The following is a 21,522-nucleotide window of genomic DNA, read 5'->3' on the forward strand; positions in this document are numbered from 1 at the left end:
TTTAAATTGGAAGTTGAAGGTCTACTGTGAAAGAAAGACTTGCATTTATATAGCGCCTTTCACAACCACCAGACGTCCCAAATGCTTTACAGTCATTTTTAATTGTAGTCACTGTTGTAATGTAGGAAACGTGGCAGCCAATTTGGGCACAGCAAGGTCCCACAGTCAGCAATAATGACCAGATAATCTGTTTTAGTGATGTTGAGGGATAAATATTGGCTAGGACAATTTCTTCATAATAGTGTCATAGGATCTTTTACATCCACCTGAGAGGTTTAACGTCTCATCTGAAAGACGGCATCTCCCACAGTGCAGCTCTCCCTCAGTGTGCAGTACTGAGTGCAGTATATATTTCCACCTCCGTAACATCACCCATCTCCGTCCTTGCCTCAGCTCATCCGCTGCTGAAACCCTCATTCATGCCTTTGTTACCTCTAGACTTGACTATTCCAATGCACTCCTGGCTGGCCTCCCATATTCTACCCTACGTAAACTTGAGGTCATCTAAAACTCATCTGCCAGTGTCCTAACTCGCACCAAGTCCCGTTCACCCATCACCCCTGTGCTCGCTGATCTACATTGGCTCCCGGTTAAGCAGTGCCTCGATTTCAAAATTCTCATCCTTGTTTTCAAATCCCTCCATGGCCTCGCCCCTCCCTATCACTGTAATCTCCTTCAGCCCCACAATCCCCCATATCTGCGCTCCTCTAATTCTGCCCTCTTGAGCATCCCTGATTATAATCGCTCAACCACTGGTGGCCGTGCCTTCTCCTTCTCTTGCCTAGGCCCTAAGCTCTGGAATTCCCTGCCTAAACCTCTCCGCCTCGCTACTTCTCTTTCCTCCTTTAAGACGCTCCTTAAAACCTACCTCTTTGACCAAGCTTTTGGTCACCTGCCCTAATTTCTCCTTATGTGGTTCAGTGTCAAATTTTTTGTCTTAAAATACTCCTGTGCAGCGCCTTGGGATGTTTTACTGTGTTAAAGGCGCTATATAAATAAAAGTTGTTGTTCAGTGTCAGCCTAGATTTTTGTGCTCAAGTCCCTGGAGTGGGACTATAAATACACAACCTTCTGACTCAGAGGCGGGGATGCTACTAACGGAGCCACAGCTGACAGTACTTTTTCCAATTATGCGTCCCACCAGCAGCGGCATTTTAACCCTCTATTTTTCAGTCCATTCCGAATTTTTTCCCGCGATAGTCAACCCATAATGTCCAACTTTTTAGAAAGTTCACTTGCTTGCATTTCATTTGAAGAAAACGTGTCTCGGCAGACATCAACCGGCTGTGATATCGGATCTAATGCTGCAGCTATCTGAAGCCTGCCACCCCCCCATTATTCCCTCAGTTTATTGTTAACAAATGTTCTGCCCCCATTCTCCTTGTACATATTCCTTCTGAAAATAAAAAAACTTTTGCTCATTGGGGCAATTGCCATTTTTGTTTTTTTAGTCATTTCGCCTCAAAAAACTTAAGTTAACTTCTTTAATTTAGAAAACAACCTTGATTTGTATTCCCCTGTCCACGTGAAGTTTGGAAGTGCTGGGTTAAGGAGGAGGAGAAAGGCTGTCTAATGGTGTAGCGCACCCCCAATGGAAGCCGTGTTTGTGCAGTTCCCGCCGTGTTGATGTTGCGATCTCTGATTCGAGGCTGGTAGGTCGGTAGGGAGGGGGGGAGGTGCGAGAGATTACAGCACTTTCTGATGGACCGAACGAAGAGTTTCCGTGGAAATGTAAGAGTGGAAGATGGAGATGAGAAGAGCTCTGAATTACTGCGCCGAGGGGCAGCGAATGGCTAATTGTAACGATGGATATCGAGGAGGAGAAACATGTGATGTGGTAGAGCAGCCACAACAAATGCACTGGTATCTCCGAACAAAGCTGACTTTCGCGCTGTGACTGCGAGACGTGACTCTCTGTGCTTAGCTCGCCCTTGTGGATCCGCACAAAGTTCAGGGCTGTCGGTTCAGGCAAACTTCAGTCCATCTACCATGGCATAGTTTGAAAGCGAGAAACTCTGACTCAACCACGGAGAAAAAAAATGCCTGTTATGAAAGGCTTGTTAGCGCCTCAGAATACCTTTTTGGACACTATAGCAACGCGGTTTGATGGAACACGTAAGTCTGAAAGGGACAGCGGAACACTGTAGAGGAGGAGACTGAATTGCTGGTTTTCCATAGGTTTGGGGTATTAGTTTAAGTTTATGAAGGCAATGGAAATGTCCTCGCAGTGCCTCCGATTAGCAGCAGGCTAGAGACGCGCGAATAATACCCCCCTCTCATTTCCAATCTTTTTATTCTTTATTTTTGCTTGTGGAATGGTACATTGGGATTCTGCGTTTCTGGTCCAGCCACGTTACCTCTACAGTAGCAGGGGAAATCTCGGCTTGGGTGTAATTAAAATAATACCCTGACCTCAGAAACTGGAAAAATAAACTGCCTTTGTTTGTTGGTTGGTTGTGGTCTCCAGGGAGACAGTAGTGGGTGGTAAACAGCCCAGGGCTTCTGAGTATTCGAGGTTGCGTTTTTAAAGTTACATTTAGAAGGAACCCTTTAACCACAAGACCGCCGGATTAGCACAACATAATCGTCTGCAAAATACAACAGAACATTTAATGGGAAACACTGATAAAATCTGTGAAATCTCCCCCCTCCGCCCAGGGCCTCCCCTCCTGAGCTGAGAGATGTAAGGGTTACAAATCCAGTAAAGGTCGAGAGGAGGCTAAGGTATTTACAGGTCATTGCGTTTCTCCTACGGGTTGTAAGGTTGCTTGGGTTTGTCCATGGACCTTCAGCACAAGGTGGAGAGGTTTCAGTACCATGGACAACACAGCTTCTTTATAATAAATACGGTAGCCTGGACTCATTCAAGCGAATCAAAGGAGCTTAATTAACCGTAATGTGCTAAAAAAAAAAATCATTTTTTTTCCTATCTGTGAGACCTGCTTTCAGAATCCCCTAAATCATTCTAGTTTCGATTTTTTTTTGCATAATAAACTTTCAAACCTCTTTCCACACACAAGCGTAAACAACCGTATCGGTCCGAAAATATGCAATTAAAGCCACTAAAGATAACAATCACACTTTTTTCGGAAACACTAGAAATCATCAAGTTTATATAAAATAGCACAAAGAGGCTACTTAGAATTGTCAGATGGAGCCAGTAAACCTTGCACATACTACTTTTTGTGTCCAACAAAAACTTCCTTTTGCGATTCAACACTAATTTTTCCCAAGATATTTTGTGCTCGAGAACAAAGGTCCTTGTATCAGGACAGAGATTCGAGTGTAAGTGAAACATTTCGACCGTACTTAACATAAATTAAATTATAGTTCATGTTTCTTGCTGAAGAACAAACAATTTTTTTGCACTTCATATGGGGTGACTCCAAGTTTCGGCCTCTTCACCTGGGAAAAGCACATTGTCTATGCTTCCCTCCAGAATCCTGTTGGATTCAGGAATTTGCTTAACGGAGAATGATAGACATCCTAGAAATGATGGCACACAAGAGGTTATTTGCCCAATTATGCCTCATCTTCTGGAGCTATCTAATCTAATGTGATTTTGCTGCTTGATCCCTGTAGCCTTTAACATAGGAATCAGACCTATTGCATATTGCTCTTCCATCACTTGTTCGCTTTTCAATTTTCTCCCCTGCTGTTCCTTCCTGAAAGCATTGACTGCCTTTCAAGTATGGTTCCATGCAGATTGGTTGCCCTCTGGTACCTCAACCAAGTGGTCAATGTTCATAAGTGAGCCTTAATAATGAGTGTTGTCAGGCTATGACCAGCAATGGAAAACTCAAACGGAACATTGCCTTGACTTTACTGGCAGACCCAAATTGTAACTTCCAAACACATTGCATACAAAATAACATGTGGGTCAGAGTATGTTGTAAACCAAAAATCCTTGAGGGGTTCAGATGACATTTGGGAAGTGATGATGACATGCTTTGGAGCTCATAATAACACTACAGAATGGTTAGACATGGGTTCGTGCCTGTACTTTCTCCTTCTTGCAAGTTCTCGGACTGCAAAATCTAGAAGGGAAAAATAGAGGCCTACATACTTGGGGGGCGGTGAGTGGGGGTGGGGAGGAAGGAGAGGGCATACATACAAAAACATGCTAAACCGCAACAACAGAATTTGAGTGGTTCATTAATGCTTTGAACCCTGAGATGCATTTGTTCCTTCAAACGGGCTTTTGTTTGTTTTCTTTATGACGTGTATACAGATTTTGAAATGTTACTTCCATTCCATACCAATGGTAGGCTCCAGCAGTTGAATTATATGACCTGAACTGAAGTGATAATCTACCACATCATTCACACTGCAGTGTTGTTTTAACACACAAGCTATACTGAAGTGACATTGAGTTGTATTTCATAGCTTGTTGCAGGGGAATAATTTTGCATAGATTGTACTGGGGTTACTAAATGATAGCAAAATACTGCGGATGCTGGAAATCTGAAATAACAACAGAAAATGCTGGAAATACTCAGCAGGCCAGGCAGCATCCGTGGAGAGAGAAACATAGTTAACGTTTCAGGTCTGGGACCCTTCATCAGTAGTATGTTCTGATGAAGGGTCCCAGACCTGAAACGTTAACTCTGTTTCTCTCTCCGCGGATGCTGCCTGGCCTGCTGAGTATTTCCAGCATTTTCTGTTGTTGTTTTATATGTATTTAAAGTCTCACTTGACCCACAATCTTGCCTTCACAATGTTCATTGTGTTGTTTCAAAATTTAATTTGGATAATTAGAACAGGCTAATCTTGGAAAATTATAATTTTACCAAATCATCATTTCAATTGTACTCACTGAAAAGGTTTACTATTGTAATTTGCAGAATAAATTTTGATGGACCCAAGAGAGCAGGCTGTCAACCATATGAAGCAGTTTACCCAAGGAATAACAGGAGATCCTGTTAACTCCTAGCCTGAAAAGTAACCCTAATTAAAATGTCACTGTTCCTCTAACCCTATCACAGTAAGCATACTTGTTTTTACTTTTTACATAATAACGATTCCATAGAAACCTCCCGCTAATTTAGGAATGGATTTACAAAGGACCAACTAAATTTCTATTAACCCCAGTATAAACAGTTCCTGAGCCAGACATGCAATAAAGCTTTAACCCACACATTCTAGATCTAACCAGTAACTTTTTCACTAGATCTGTAACAGCTCCCTGTATTATGCAGGTGAGATGGGATTTCTGTAGTGTTAGACCTATCCTACATATCACAGCTCTGTGTGCCTATACACTTTAAAATTTGTGGGGAGGAAAACTAGGTGAGGGAAGCATAATGAAAGGCTAGAAAAATGGAATTGGGGCCAATAAGAAAACAATCATATTCATATTAAACCAGCGAGGCTTCAAAAGCCCAGCTTAAATCAGTTCTGTGTTTTCAGTTTCAGCATTTTCACAAATTTACTAAAAGAGGATATTAAGCAAAGCATCGTGAATCTTTGATTAGAATATAGCTCCAGGTTTAATACAGAACTCCCACTTTTGGCCATGAATTTTTTTTAGAAAAAAGAAGCATCCATGTATAATGTACCCCCTTCCCCACTTTGGCTTTCAAACTGTTAACATAAATTATTTGACTTTGTACTTTTTTGCAAGTGTTACAATGCAGTGAAACATGTAAGAGTGTTCAGTACGCCAAAGTGCGATAGCGCCACTGGATGCAAGTTCCGGGTGTATGTAGTAAACAAGAAAATTTGGCAGGGTTCCAAGACCGCAACCTGCAAAGAAACCTGGCTGAATGTCAGACGGCAGCTTTTCTTGAGTTGTAGGATAGCTTGCTGGCATGGGTCAATGAAAGGATTGATGAGGCAAATTGAGAAAAAATATTTCCACTGGTTGGTGAGTTGACAACTAGAAGGCAGAAATTTAAGATCAGTATCAAACGAACAAAGGGAGAGATTAGGGGGGGGGGGAATTATGTAGAGGACATGCAATGTCCTACCAGAAACAATGGTGGAAGCACAATCGATAATAACTTTTAAAAGGGAAGTGAATAAATATTTGAAAAAGGCTCTTTAAAAAACAGTTTGGGGATCGGGTAGTGAAATGAGACTAAGTGGATTGCTCTTTTAGAGAGCCAGCCTATGTGTAATGGGTCAAAGGGCCTCCTTGTATGCTGTTAAATTCTATGGTTTGAGAAGGTGGGCTTCTTCCCATTCAGCTGAAGGTAGCTCTACAAACCAATGGGTAGGGTGGTCCTTGTTGTTGATGCTGTTGAAGCTTACCAGTGCTCTTTGCTGGTATGCTGTATGGTTTGAGGTGTCTAAATTCTAGCAGTCTCCTGTGCACACTTGAGGGTTCTTAAATCTTGGCACTGCCAACCTGCCCCCAAGCTCTCTGGACTTAGGCAAATGGAGCGTGTCCCGACAAGCAGAGCATGTGTACACCCTACTGGCTGAACAAACTCATTTCACAACAGCTTGGTCGGCAGACTCGAGCAAGGTTTCCACATGTGTCAGACATCTGGCTGGCCAAATACAAGTTAACTTTTTTTGTATTTAATCTCCTGTACTTAACCTCCAACCTCCTGCAAATCACCTTTGGCTGTTTAATTATGTGAAAGTCTCTATTTAAGTGTAGTTGTGCGATATTGCATAGTCTTCCATTTCGGAGGCCATGTTAAATCACAACAAGGTGTAAATTACATACATAGGTCCTTGCAGCTTTATGAAGTCCTTTCAGTAATTTGACAGCAAAGAAATCCAGGCATGGGTAAGGTAATAACATCCCATGTGACTGGTCTCTTTATTGTTGCCCCAGTGGGGGAGGTGATCCGCTCCTTTGCCTCAAACCAGGAATGCCATTTGACAACTTTATTCACGATAACAAACGCCCTGCTTAGAGAAACTGGAGAAATGCTTGATGAATGTGCAGTAAAATGGAAAAAAAAACCTGCAATAAAACAAGAAAATAAATGTGGCATTTTCAATCAGTTGTTTACTAAGTCAGATACAGCGAGCTATTATTCAAATCAGACTCTGACTGCACCTCCAATTATATTGCGCTCATCTGTATTTACAGGATTGCTTTCTAACTATAAACTGTATCGCAACAAGCTTTTTACCTCTGTGCCTGATGCTCATTTAGTGCAGGAAATATAATTTATTTTTGCCTTTTAATACTATCATTTAATTAATTGCACTGAAATGTTTCAGCCTAATGTAAAAGTCTGTCTTCCTCGAGGTTAAGCGACATAATGGCAACACTGTCCTTTTATCACCTATGCACAAAACTCTGCTAAATACTGTGAAATCCAATGCTTAAAGCATAGGTTTTATAAACTACAATCCTTGTAGGGTGCAATCAATCTTTTAGCACCCTGGCATAAATGTCCGTGAGTCACTTTGACATCGATGCGATAAAATTACCATCTTTATTTTATTACTGAGATATCTTCACTGCTTTTCTCCCTCAGCCTCTGCACCGAGCGACTTCTCATCCTCGGTGATTTCAACCTCCATCTCAATTCATCATGCTCTCTCTCCTCTGAGTTTACTAGCCTTCTGTTCTCCCTTAATCTCTCCCTCCATGTAAACTCCCCAACCTATATTCATGCCACCCCCTCAACCTTGCCATCTTTTGTGGCCTTGCTACTCCCATCGTGTCAATCGCAAATAAGGCCATCTCTGACCACATCCACATCCCATTCCCGGCCCCCCCTCCCCCACCCACAACCCTACTTCCTTCTGTGTTCGCCCCTGGAAAAAAAACTCTCCCAGCTCTCTTACAACTGCACTTACAAAAATCCAAACTGTCCAGCCTTTGGCCCTCCATTCACCACGACATTTCTGCACCACAACCACACCCTCACCACCATCTTTGATGCCCTAGTCCCTATTAAAACAATTACTCTCTCTCTCACCCTGGTCCTTCCCCCAGTCTGACCCTCATCTTGAACGGATATGGTGGACAACTGGTTTAACCGTTCACTGCCAGATCTGGCTGCACCACATAAAGCATTATCGGGTCCTGCTCTCACCTGCCAAAATTGCTGACTATTCCAGAATAATTCTGGAATGCAATGATAAACCCCAGCTTCTATTCTCTACTGTTAACTGTCTTCTTAAACCCCTCTCCCCTGTCTCCTCCGCCCTTACCTCCGACAACAAGTGTGAGGAGCTCGTGGATTTCTTTGTCTCTAAGATTGAGACCATCCGTTCAGCTGCCTCTACCACTTCCCTTCCTTCCCCTCGTGTAACCCGTCAGCTAATGGAAGGCGAGGACTGCTGGATCCAGGAGGTAAGTGCCTTTACACTTACCTCCTGGATCCAGTGCTGCTGCCTAACCCACCCACTGCGATCGGGTCCACGACGCCTCCAATTTTCCCTCCCCAGGCCTCCGATTCTCCCCACAAGGCCATCCCCAACTCCTCCAGCCCTCTGATCATTCTCTGGAACCCCCTCCCCTGCTCCTCCAGCCCTTCGATCATTCTCCGGACTGCACCCGCCCCCGTTCCACCCGGTTAGCCCCCGTCCCCACGCGATCCCTCACTCCTCTCCTAGTGCCACAGGCCTACCTGCCCGCAGCCAGTCCGCAACTCAAGCTGGATGGCTGCGGGTGGGAAACAGCGGTTGCCAATGCAAATCAGGCCCTGTTGTTAAATCCAGCAGGGCTTGTTAAATCCAGCAGGGCCTGCGGGAAACCAGTTCTTCCGGGTCTCCCGAGCCCCCCGCCCCCGCTCCCAACCCGCCAAAGTATTAATATTCAGGCCCAAGCTTGGGTTTAAAAAAGCAGAAGATGGCAGGAGGCAGGTTAGACCAGGGAAGGGAAGGAGCTCCCTAGTTTGGTGGCTTTGGGGAAGAATGAGTTTCAATAGGAGACTGTTATAGCAAGCCTTGAATTGATAAAAGGCTCAATGTAGGGAAGAAGAGGCACCTCTAGGATGACCTATTATAAATTTAGCATCTAATAGGGTAGGATAGAGTAAATAAAGAGAAAATGTTTCTAATGGCTGATGGGTCGATAACCAGAGGGCACAGATTTAAGGTGATTGGCCAAAGAACCAAAGGCGACATGAGGAAAAACTTTTTTACACAGCGGGTGGTTAGGATTTGGAATGCACTGCCTTTATAGGGTGGTGGAAACAGTTTCAAAATAGTAGCTTTCAAAAGGAAATTGGATAAATACTTGTAGGAGAAAAAATTGCAGGGATACGGGAGAGTGGGACTTGTCCTTCTGGGCTGTGTTATTCTATGATTCTAATTAGATCATGGGAACTTGAAAACCAGAACTGATTTTGTGCACCACAATTGGAAAATACTTAAACGAGAAGCAGGGTGAGAAGATGAAAAGCATTAAATGCAGGATAATAAGAACTAGGTCTATCCACAAAGTTATGATAAAAGGGCCAAGATGTTCAAAATAGAGGGAATAAAAGTCGACAAGTGGTAACAGTGATCACTACATGATTCATAAAATAAAGTGTTCCTCTGTTCATATAAGGAGCACCAGAAACCAGATCATAGAGTTTGAGGGTTGACTGTGGAATGGGAAAATGGATACATTTGGACACGAGATCCGACTGAAAGCAGAAGTTGGATAGGAAGTGCGGCTCAATAAGTAAATACACCATATGTTGTGGCACTGAGCCCAACAAATAAGGAGGTCCCAGATTCAATGCCAAAGTGGTGATAATGGATTATAATTAGTCTCAGTAAAGCAGGAAAGGAAGAGGAAAAAAATAGACAGCTTATGATCACTATTGAGTGATCCCCTGTGGAAAGTGTGGATGTTGTGTGAAAATTACTGTGATTTCTTCCTGCTCTCCCTCCCAGTGGTTTAACAGGCTGCTGACATTCATTTTCTAGGTTGATGCATGAAGAATGATCGTGTAAGCACGATCAATGAGAGCTGCCAAGCAGCCATGGAACTGTACCTTGGCATGAATTGCTATCTTTGAGTCAAAAGAGGAGATAAGGGAAGTTAAAATTAGGAGGAGGGCATAGCTAGTAAAGAAAGCTACAAAATATTATCAACAGAAAATGTAACTTTTTAAGCGTTTTGAATCAATTTAAGTGGAAAGCTGACACCAGAGGACATTATTAAGCAGTAGGAACGGGTATCGAACAGCAGGACAAAAAAATTAATTAACATGGAATTACTTGGCCAAATAAAATGTGCATTAGGGAAAGAGAGGATAATAATTATGGAGGAATTTTAATTATCCTGAGCTAACATGCACTGAAGAAAGAGATCCAATAGGAGCGAAAAATTCATGGAACTAATGCAGGATTGCTTCACGTTGAGCTTGTTAAAAGGAGGGGCAGGGAACTGGGCATACATGGTACAACGTTTAGTAATGAGCCTGAGATAATGGAACATTTTAGATGTGAAGAAAAGATTTGGTTATCGGTGATTATAATATAATTAGATTTAATTTTGTCATGTACTACCAGATCACCAGTACCTCAACCAAGTGGGCATTCTTCAGTGAGTATTGGCAGTGCATTGCAGCTGAGCCCAACCCAGGAATCACCCATTCAAAGTTCCTCATATTTTTGATAATTGGATAGCAACAGGAGCTGGCACCTTTATCCTTCTTATTTCCTGCCCCCCGCCCCCCACCCCACCCCCTGCCTCAGCCTCACAACCCAGTGATTCTGAGTCAATTGTAGTCCCTCCACTACTGCTGTGGCTGAGAACGGGTCATTCAGCACAGACTAAGGAGAGGGTCTGGAGCGTTTCCTTGTCTGTATGACCCAGCACCAGACTGAACGGAACATTTACCCAGCCTTTCCGCACACATCCTCATGAGCATAAGAACAGCATTCCCTTGTGTACGTGGGCTTGATGCTTTTAAAGGAATTGATACACGAGTATCTGTTAAAATTTAGCAGCTAATGTACAAGGCACATTGAAAGTTGTCTTGAGCGGTGGATCAGATTTATTTTGGTGTTTAACAGAATATTGCTATTAATCGTTAAAGGACCACTGTGTTTGATGAACAGTTTTGTTTTAATTGTGTGCCAATGTCACATGCTAATGACACGTGATGTGAATGACTCGCATTATTATATTTATTTACAGGCAAATGGGGGGACGGTTTGGCCAAACATTTTTATTAAATTGGTGCCCCTTCAATATACAAAACACTGATAAATTTGGCATATGCATTTAACCAGTTAAATTGTATTATTCCACTGGCCATTGACCAGGCGACATTTCTTGAGTGTGACTTTGAGCTGGACCTGATAATTAATGAACGTTTGCCTCGTACACCTGGGTTCCCATCTCGGGCTTTGTGCGTTTGTTCTAATACACATGAGAATGAGTCCAATTTGTGTGTGGTTTGTTTTTATTTCAAAACAAAACCTGGCTTGATGATGATTCCCCTTTCCCTTCTACTCTCCCCACCCACATGAACCATATCGGGCTGGATTTTACCAACCTCGGCGGGTCCGTGGCAGGCGACGTCGGTGGCGGGTCCCGGCCTCGCTGCCGGCTCCAGCCCGCTGTCCAAAATGATTTTCCCCTGATTGGGCTTGTTAAGCCCGCCCAGCGCGTTTCCCGGCCAATTGAAGGGAGCGGGTCTGATGACATCATTCGATGCGCGTCAGCAGCCATTTTCCTTAAAGGGACCATGCACAAATTTACTTTGACAGTTGTGCTGTCCATGTTCTACAGCATTGAGGTGCTGCAAACACTGACAAGCACTGCACCCAGGCTCTCCCATGACTCTCTCTATATGCTTACGGAGGGAGTCACAGCACGCAGGGAGGTTCTCTTCCCTTCCAATGGGTGGAAGAGATCTCCCCAGGAGACCAATGGAGCCTGGTTGCACATTGCACAGGAGGACACAAGCAGGGATGTTGTCAGGAGGACCAGGCTGCAGTGGCGCAAACCTGTCACTGATCTCAGTAGATCACGAAACGTCAGTACAAAGCAACACTCGACCTCATCCTACTGTGCCACTCATCACATCCCCATCACTCTGCCTTCCCTACCCTACTCCTGCACATCCTTACTCACACCAACTTACCTTGCACCTCCACCTATCCCTCTCTATCTACATTATCACTTTCCCATCTCACTAGCCACTCCTCACGCTCACCTTCATCCTAGTCCAGTCATACCAACTGACAACACACAAGGGTAGGCACTTGTGTGTTTTAGCCAATGTTTCTGTGAAGTTTCTGTTAAAGTGCTGTCAAACATTGACATTTTTATTTTCAACACTTTGCATTCTTGGACAGATTTGTGTGCACCTTTGGAAGTGGCTTAGTGAGTTGCGGTGAATGGTGAGATCTAATGGTACCCCCCACAAGGCTGATGAGTGTGAAAGGAATGGCTTGGTCATTGTAAGGGGTGTGGTGTGGTGCCAATCTGGTGGAACATGTGGCAGGCAGGGTGTACAGTGTCAAGTGAAGTAAATCTGGCAATGGTGAGGCCATCCCTAGCGTCCCAAGCAGCAATGTGGTCGGGTGCTGATGCAGTGTCCTATGCAGCATCAATTGATTGTGGAGATGGTTGTTGTTGGTGCTGCTGGTGTGCCTGGTGCTGCTGGTGTTGGCTGATCGTGGTGGGATTCTAAGGACCAAGGTGAGATAGCTTCAAGGGCACTACTGCTGATGTAATAGATGGCAGGTGAACTTGAGATGACAGAAGCGATCTGTCAGTGGTGAGAGAGATTGTTCCAATGAGGTGACACTGGATAGAGAGTTTGCTCCAAACACTTGCAACCTGCATAAAGCTCAATCTGTCTTCCAATTGCAGTAAGCAACAGCTTCTGAGCTTGAAATGTGAACAGCTGTGAGATGGGAGCTTTTATAGCACATTTGCAGCTGTCCAGTAAAGGGATGATTCCATGGCCATACAACTCCCGACCTGCTTACCTGGTGTGGACCCTGTGGGCGATCTCGTAAAATGTAAAAGTGAGCTCAAAATACCTTTTAATGGGCTGATAACAAGGCCAGGGTGACCGGAATTGCCTCCCCCGCCGCTGCATGTTGGGTCTGTTCAGCGCTGACAGACCCGACATCTGGGAAAGGCACGTGGCGGCAGGTTGACAGCGGGGTCCCGACCCACTTTATATAAAAAAAAAAAAAAATTAAAAAGAAACATTTTCCCACCCAACCCACCACCGAACGTGCCCGCTGACCCTCACCCCGAAAAATTCCCTCCATTGTGATTCACATTTGGAAACTAACATTGTTGGTTTATGCGCAGTTTTCGTCCAAGGCTTTCCAATTGGGGTGCATCTCTGACAGGGTGGGACTCCTGCCCAACAAATAGATCCTGCCTGACACTGGCCGACCTTCTGGCCCTGAGGTCATTAGCATGCTGGAGGTGAGCTCCTGTCCTCTGCCGACAAATTGCACCGACCCAGGGATGAAAATTTGCCACAGCAGGCCTTGGAGATGAAGGCAGCTTCCACGCAGTATGAAAAATTGTCGCTCTTGCTTCTGGACTCTTGTGTGCCGCCACACTCGAAGAGCGATTGCGCAGGCTTATTTGTGAAGAAATCTCTGAGGCCCCCTCTGCACATCTTTGAAGATTGGTGCTGAGGCCTAACAGGTGCACCTGGTGTCCAGTGTCCAAAGGAAGAAAGAAAATGGTGGGAGACACGGTGGAGGCCCCGTTTCCCTCATTTCCATCTGATTTGCATGTGTCAGTCCCCATTTGGCTGGGTGCATTGTGTACTGCTAGACCCGCCCTCCAGAAATAAGGGGGAAAAGAATGCTTCCCCATGCTCTTCTGGTGCCATCCACCCCAGATCTGCTGGAAAACTGGGTCAAGGATAGAGTGGCTCTTAGTTTTGTGCTTTATAATCATTCCAGACTCTCATTGAGGACATCGGCCACATTCGCCAATGAGCTACCCATACATGTCTAAAGCAAGTGGCTCTCCTCACATATAACCAGTAGCTGCATGAGAGGGTGGTTCTGCTTTAAAGAGTGGCAGAATTCATGGAAGTGCAAGCCAGTTGTAGATAGTGCACATGTGGCCCTACATGGCCCCACGCAAGATGGCAGTACCTACATGAATCAGAAAGGATTCCATTCTGTGAATGTTCAGGTCATTTTGTAACCATCAGCACTGAATAATACAAGACACAGTACCTGATACCCAGGCGGCTGTCATGATGACTTCATTTTAAGGTAGTTCGGTATCCGAACAATCTTTGACCCACAAAGTGAGGTGCCAATATATATCCTGAGTTATTCTCTGGAGCTAAGGCTCATGACATCTCAGTAGCATCTAAAGGCACCAGCTGAGAATATGGTAAAATGGGCAGAATGAGGTCCATTAGAGAAATCATACAACGTACCATTGGCATGTTGACAAAGAGAAATGAGCCTGCTGAACTCCTTTCAGGCATTCTTTCAAAGCAGGAAGTCTGCCTACATCATGCTCATGAGGCTGATCCCAGAAATATATTATGGTATAAGAGGACTAGTGGTTGGCAGGCTCCCCTAAGGTGTACATTTGATCAGGAGATCAACCCTGCGCTTTCTGCTGTAACAATGGGTTGCCATGGCAGCAAATGTAGCAGTGTATGAGTTCAGATTCCAGAACCAATTGGTTCAGCAACTCTTAAGAATTTCTCACAAATTATCACAGTTCATAGAAATTTGGGAAATTTTTGTAAAATGATATGAATTTCAATATTTTACCTTTTTTAATGTAGAGAAGCAACTCCAAGCCCTTCACAAAGGCATAATCAAAAGCTTTTAGAACACACTTGTGTCCACAACACTTGATTATCTTTTGTCATGGGTAGTCATCAAACTAATGTATTTTTCCTGGTTTTAAAGGGATATGATTAAACTCTGATACACATGTAATTTGTTTATAGATATCATGCTTGAATCCAGATTTCATTATTTTTAATGTCTTCTATGCCATGCAACAGTCCCTCAAGAAGAGAGTGGGCAAGTGAATTGTTCTCCCCAGCTCCAAATGCCATTCTGTAGCTTCCCATTCGGGGTTGCATGAGAACTGCCTCGCCCTATAGTTAGTTTCCTCCTTTCGATGAGTATGTGCCTACCCTAACACAACAGCTTCCTAAAATAACTTGAATCTAGGACTAGAAAGGGAGCCAGCTATGTAGGGAATTGTGCACTTGTCTACCATTCTACAGTGCCATGCATTAGTGCCAGCACCAGAACGCCAGCTGTATTAGAAATCCCATAAACAGTGGCCGCGATTTCCCCAACCTCGGCGGGTCCGTGACGGGTGACGTTGGTGGCGGGTCCCAACCTCGTGGCTGGCTCCAGTCTGCTGTGTAGAATGATTTTGTTAATTGGGCTTGTTAAGCCCGCCCAGCGCGTTTGCCGGCCAATTGAAGGAAGCGGGTCTGGTGACGTCATTTGATGACGCTGCATCAGCCAGTTTCCTTAAAGGGACCATGCACAAACTTACTTTGACAGTTGTGCTGTCAGTGTTCTACAGCATTGAGGTGCAGCAAACACTGACAATCCCTGCACAAAGATGCACGGCTGCACCCAGGCTCTCTCATGAATCCCTCCATATGCTTATGGAGGGAGTCACAGCACGCAGGGAGGTACTCTTGCCTTCCAATGGGCGGAAGAGACCTCCCCGGGAGACCAACGCAGCCTGGTTGCACATTGCACAGGAGGGCACAAGCAGAGATGTCATCAGTAGGACCAGGCTGCAGTGGCGCAAACCTTTCAATGATCTCAGTAGATCACGAAATGTTACTGCAAAGCCCCACTCAACCTCATCCTGCTGTGCCACTCATCACATCCCCATAACTCTGCCTTCCCTACCCTACTACTGTACATCATTACTCACACCAACTTACCTTGCGCCTCCACCCATCCCTCTCTATCTACATTATCACTTCCCCATCTCACTAGCCACCCCTTACACTCACCCTCATCCTAGCCCAATCATACCAACTAACAACACACAAGGGTATGCACTTGTGTGTTTTAGCCAATGTTCCTGTGAAGTTTCTGTTAATGTACTGTCAAACATTGAAATCTTTATTTGCAACACCTTACGTTCTTGGACAGATCAGTGTGCATCTTTGGAAGTGGCTTAGTGAGTTGCAGTGAATGGTGAGACATAACGATATCTCCCGCAATGGTGATGAGTGTGAAAGGAATGGCTTGGGCATTGTAGGGATGCTTTATGTTGTTGGTGTGGGGTGGTGCCAACCTGGTGCATCATGTGGCAGCCAGGGTGTACAGCATCAAGTGAAGTAAATCTGGCCATGGTGAGGCCATCCCTGGCGTCCCGGGCAGCAATGTGGTCGGGTGCTGATACCCTGTGTAGCATCAGGTGATTGCGGAGAAGGTTGGTGCTGTTGTTGGTGCGCCTGGTGCTGCTGATGGGTTGATTGTGGTGGGATTCTGAGGCCCAAGGTGAGATAGTTTCAAGGGCTCCGATACTGATGTAATAGATGGCAGGTGAACTTGAGATGACAGAAGCAATCTGACAGTGGTGAGAGAGGTTGTTCCAATGAGGTGACACTGGATAGAGAGTTTGCTCCAAACACTTGCAACCTGTATAAAGCTCAATCTGTCTTCCAAATGCAGTAAGCTTCTGAGCTTGGAAAGTGAACAGCTGTGAGATAGGAGGTTTTATAGCACATTTGCAGCTGTCAAATAATGAGATGGTTCCATGGTCGTACAACTCCCGACCTCCTTACCTGACATGATCCCCGAGCAGCGTGGACCCCGTGGGCGACCTTGTAAAATGGTAATGTGAGCTCAAAATACTTTTTAGTGGGCTGTTAACAAGGTCATAATGACCTGAATTGCCTCCCCCGCCACTGCATATCGGGTCTGTTCAGCCCCGACGGACCCGACATCTGGGAAAGTCTCATGGTGGCAGGTTGACAGCGGATTCCCGACCCGCTGTCAAAAAAAAATTTCCCACCCAACTCGCCACCAAACGCACCCGCTGACCTCCGAAGAATTCCCCCCAATGGATCTAAATATTCAATATGCCAATCTTTATACCACACCCTTTTAATCATGGATTCAGAGATTCAATATAAAGAAAACTGACAGGAAACACCGAACCAAAAACCTTTCAGGAAAACCTTTATTGTTGGCATTCTCAATTACCCATAAGAACTGAACTTAATGTAAACCAGCTAACACGTAATTGAGATTTTTTGATTTCTCACAGACTCTGGTGTCTTGACCTGACAGGATTAGTAGTTGTTACCTGGGTGTCCAATACCCGGTAGCATTTACCATCCATGCAGCTCTTGTGTTCAACTGCAGGTCTGGGAAACCAGCAGGAGTCGGGCTGCCCGCAAATTATTTTTTCAGTATCTGCTATTTTTAAATACGGGTCTCATCTGCATGTGCTGGAAACCTGAAGAAATCTAAATAGAGCAGACAGAAGCTAAAAGCTTACTGTGTCAGACTAAATAGAGAGGGCCTCAATTATTGGTGGAGGGAGGGAGGGTCCCACCATTATGGAGCATAATTGAAGTTTCACTTTAAACAATAATGATTAGGCTTCCAACCCATGCTGCCGTCTGTCTCTGGGCAAAATTTGCACTGCTTGGTTATATTTAGTTGCTGAGCATTAGATAACGGTAGAACACGTTGTGCTTCGATGAGATTTTATATTAAGTAGTGTGCTTGAATCTAGAATTCTCACAGATGGAAAGTAAGTTTTGGTAATTTGAAAGTGAATGCCAGAATCCCTTAATAGATTTTGGGCCTTTTTTTTTTAAAGCAGTCTGCTCTACTGGAGGTGCGGGGGTGGGTGTGGGCTAGGGATGTCCTGGCCATTGCTCTTATACTTTCAGCAAATAGTGCTGATTAGAATTTAAGAGTATGCCTGAGTTTGAATCGTATGCTCATTACAATATGTATATATCACAAGGCAAACTGCTGCAAGAAATTCTTACTCTTGGCAGGATGCTAAAGTTCATTTTAAGTGCAGACTCTAATGGTAAACATGGAACCATGTAAAGATACCCCATTCGCAACAAACCTAATTTATCATTTCATTAAATGCTTAAGTTTTATGTTTCAGTTGCCCTATTTCCAAATTAGCCAGATCCATAAAGATCATAGTTTTGAATGTATGGGAGATGTGTTTGGGTCCTTTTTTTTTCAAAAAGTGCAACATAACATCAGAGGTTGATTTTTGTCTCTTTCCAGCCTCCTCCACACAGTCTACAAGGTAAAAAATGTCACAGGAATACAATGGATAAAAAAAATCTTCACATTATCACAGTGACACCTTAACTACCCCTTTTAAGGATAGCATTATCACAGCAGATAAATTTCAAGCTGAACTGCATGCAATTATCTTTCTCTCCATAGATCTGTTTTCCTGCATTCTCAAAACCTCTTGATCATAATTAGTGCCATACTTTAATTGTTGCAATTCATGATACTGGGCTGGTCATAGGGAAGAATGAAGAAGAACTGCGAGGGCTTTTAGTTGAGTTCTATACAGAGAGAAAAGCAATCTGTGGGTCAAAGGCCCGGTGAGGATTTTGACTAAAGAAAAAGAAAAGAAAGACTTGCATTTATGTAGCGCCTTTCACGAACTCAGGATGTCTTGTACTTTTTTGAAGTGTAGTCCCTGTTTTAATGTAGGAAACACTGCAGCCAATTTGCTCACAAGCAGCAATGTGATCATGACCAGATAATCTGTTTTATTGATGTTGGTTGAGGGATGCATGTTGGCTAGGACACTGGGGATAACTCCCCTGCTCTTCTTCGGAATAGTGCCACGGGAACTTTTACCACAAACTGAGAGAGCAGACGGGGCCTCGGTTTAACTTCTCATCCGAAAGACGGCATCTCCAACAGTGCAACACTCCCTCAGCACTGCACTGGAGTGTCAGCCTAGACTTTTGTGCTCAAGCCTCTGGAGTGGAACTTAAACCCACAAATCTTCTGACTCCGAGGCGAGAGTGCTACCAACTGAGACACGGCTGACATATGTTGAGAGTTCAGACATATCTTAATGATATTCCAGTGTTGAATCGGGTCCCGTCTTTCTCCGAGTAATTGGGGATATTTTGTGAAGATATTTTTAACCCTTTCACAACTGAGTGGTTTAACTGAAGCAGCAGAACGCAGTGAAGATGAGCAACATATGGGGCTGGATTTTCATTCAGATGTCGGGAAGGAGGCGGGACTACAACTTTCGGGTTGTAGTCCCGCCTCCATCGAGATGCGGCCAATCCACGCGATTTTCACTTGATTGACCTTGTTGAGCCCGCCCAGCGGGGTCAGCAGGCCAATTAAGGGCCACCCGGCAACAGGGGACGTCACAGACTGAAATTTCATCTGTCAAGACGTGTTGACAGATGAAATATCAGTGTTTCGCAGCTGTTTGAAGCTGTCAAACACTGACAGTCTTACTTCTAACCTGAGTCCTTTTACACAGACTCAGTTAGAAATCTCACCGGCACTGAAAGCTGCAGGCTGTCACTTTTGACAGCTCGCGGCCATTCTGCTTTCTGTGCCGGTTAGATGACGGACTCCCGAAACCTAGAGGAAGGAAGGCTGTAAAGGTAAGTACAGGTAATTTAAACTTCTTTACACACTTTAGACACACCAAACACACTTACCTTTGCACTCATGCACCCATCACTCACCTGAACACTGACATCTCGACCCCTCCAAGTCCTTCAACCCGACGGCCCGACTCCTCTAACCTGGTGTGGTTTGGAGCTGTCGGGAATCCCACACGACAACCTTCAAAATAGGGATTAGGCTAAAAACTGCCTGTTAACAGGCACTAATCCCTTCCCGCCTCGGGTCGGCGGGTCCCAGTGCGGGGCGGGTACCCGCCTCCTTTGAAACTTACATGGAGGCGGGTTTTGGGCGGGATGGTGTCGGGACCCCCAACTTTGGGATTTTAGCCCCCCGCACGCCTAAAAGCCTGCCTCACGGCACACTGAAAATCGACCCCATGGTGTCTCCTATTCTGGATGACAAGTATCCAGAAAACACAAATTAGAAGTGCTGCTGTTATCTTGCACTTTTTTTTTAAGCTGGGCTGAAATATACTGCCATCTTTTGTGATTCTGATTTCTCTACTAAATACCCTGTGCTAATCTGGTTAATGTCTTATCAATGAAAAGTCACAAAACATTTTGAAATAAAAAGCAAACTGAATGAGAGATTTTGGATTTACCAAAATCAGAACTCATAAGAACATAAGAATTTGGAGCAGGAGTAGGCCATATGGCCCCTCGAGCCTGTTCCGCCATTCAGTAAGATCATGGCTGATCTTCTACCTCAACTCCACTTTCCCGTCTGATCCCCATATCCCTAGAATCCAAAAATCTATCAATCTCAGTCTTGAATATACTCGATGACTTGGCATCCACAGCCCTTTGGTGTACAGAATTCCAAAGATTCACAACCATCTGAGTGAAGAAATTCCTCCTCATCTCAGTCTTAAATGGCCGACCCCTTATCCTGGGACTATGACCCCTAGTTCTAGACTCTCCAGCCGGGGGAAACAACCTCTCAGCATCTACCCTGTCAATTCCCCTCAGAATCTTATATGTTTCAATGAGATCACCTCATAAACTCCAGAGAGTATAGGCCAATCTACTTAATTTCTCCTCATAGGATAACTCTCTCATCCCAGGGATTGATCTAGTGAACCTTCGTTGCACTGTCTCTAAGGCATGTATGTCCTTCCTCAGATAAGGAGACCAAAACTGTGCACAGTACTCCAGGTGTGGTCTCACCAAAGCCCTGTACAATTGTAGTAAGACTTCCTTACTCTTGTACTCCAACCCCCCTTACAATAAAGGCCAACATGCCATTTGCCTTCCTAATTATTCAAGATTGATGTGGTTTCTAATCCAGTTGTGAGCACAACATTAGCTTGTATCCAAGATAGGAATCGTAGGTGTCCTAATTCATACATTTCTGACGACCTCTATTTTATATACATTTTAGAAATTTAAAAATGAAGCTCACCAAAATCTTACAATTTACATTTTACAATGTTAAATATTCAGTGAAAAAAAAAAGAAAAAAGAAATAAATAAACTCAGGCTAACTGTAAGCGATAACTTCCTATAATTGGGCTGTTTCTTATTCATAATGGAGGTCAACCCTTTTGGGATTAAGGAGCCTTGTTCACATCAGATCTCTATTGTATTTGACATTTGTCAAAAACCTGACATAGTCATGGGAATAGAGGAACCCAGTTGAATTCAGTAGGGACTCAATAGCAATATTATGGCATAAAGGGAGATTCTACTTCCAATTTCTAGTTGTGCTGCAATCATATTGTTGGAGTTTTGCTGGTTATGGCTTCCTGCATAAATTTTACGTCAAGTGACGGTTGATAATGAGCATCAGCCTGTTCCACCCACAGTGTAGCACAGCAATATCATGGGCCAGGGGAGGCAACTAGTCTAGGGTGTATAGTTGGGATGTAAGGTTGGGCAGGTATTCAGAGTTTTGTTTGATTTACTTTTTGGAGAGTTTTGGAAGAAACTTTGCAAACTTTTTCTCAGAAGATCAAGTGGCTTGGGATAGAGTCCATAATAGAGTTGATCGTACATGGAGTGTACAAGG

General features: G+C 44.3%; 1 protein-coding gene across 1 annotated transcript in view; it reads left to right on the forward strand.

The window, feature by feature from the left end:
- The first annotated feature begins 1,114 nt into the window (after positions 1 to 1,114).
- Positions 1,115 to 21,522, forward strand: part of kcnh4b (potassium voltage-gated channel, subfamily H (eag-related), member 4b) — a 188,330-nt gene continuing 167,922 nt past the window's right edge. Inside the window, exon 1 of the mRNA XM_085966463.1 lies at positions 1,115 to 2,115. Within this exon, the coding sequence (XP_085822589.1) occupies positions 2,040 to 2,115 (76 nt within the window). The 5' untranslated portion in view covers positions 1,115 to 2,039. The remainder of the gene's footprint in view (positions 2,116 to 21,522) is intronic.

This window comes from Somniosus microcephalus, chromosome 24 (assembly GCF_052327205.1).
Source record: "Somniosus microcephalus isolate GS21.2 chromosome 24, FLI_Smic_1.0, whole genome shotgun sequence".
NCBI classification, from domain to species: Eukaryota; Metazoa; Chordata; class Chondrichthyes; order Squaliformes; family Somniosidae; genus Somniosus; species Somniosus microcephalus.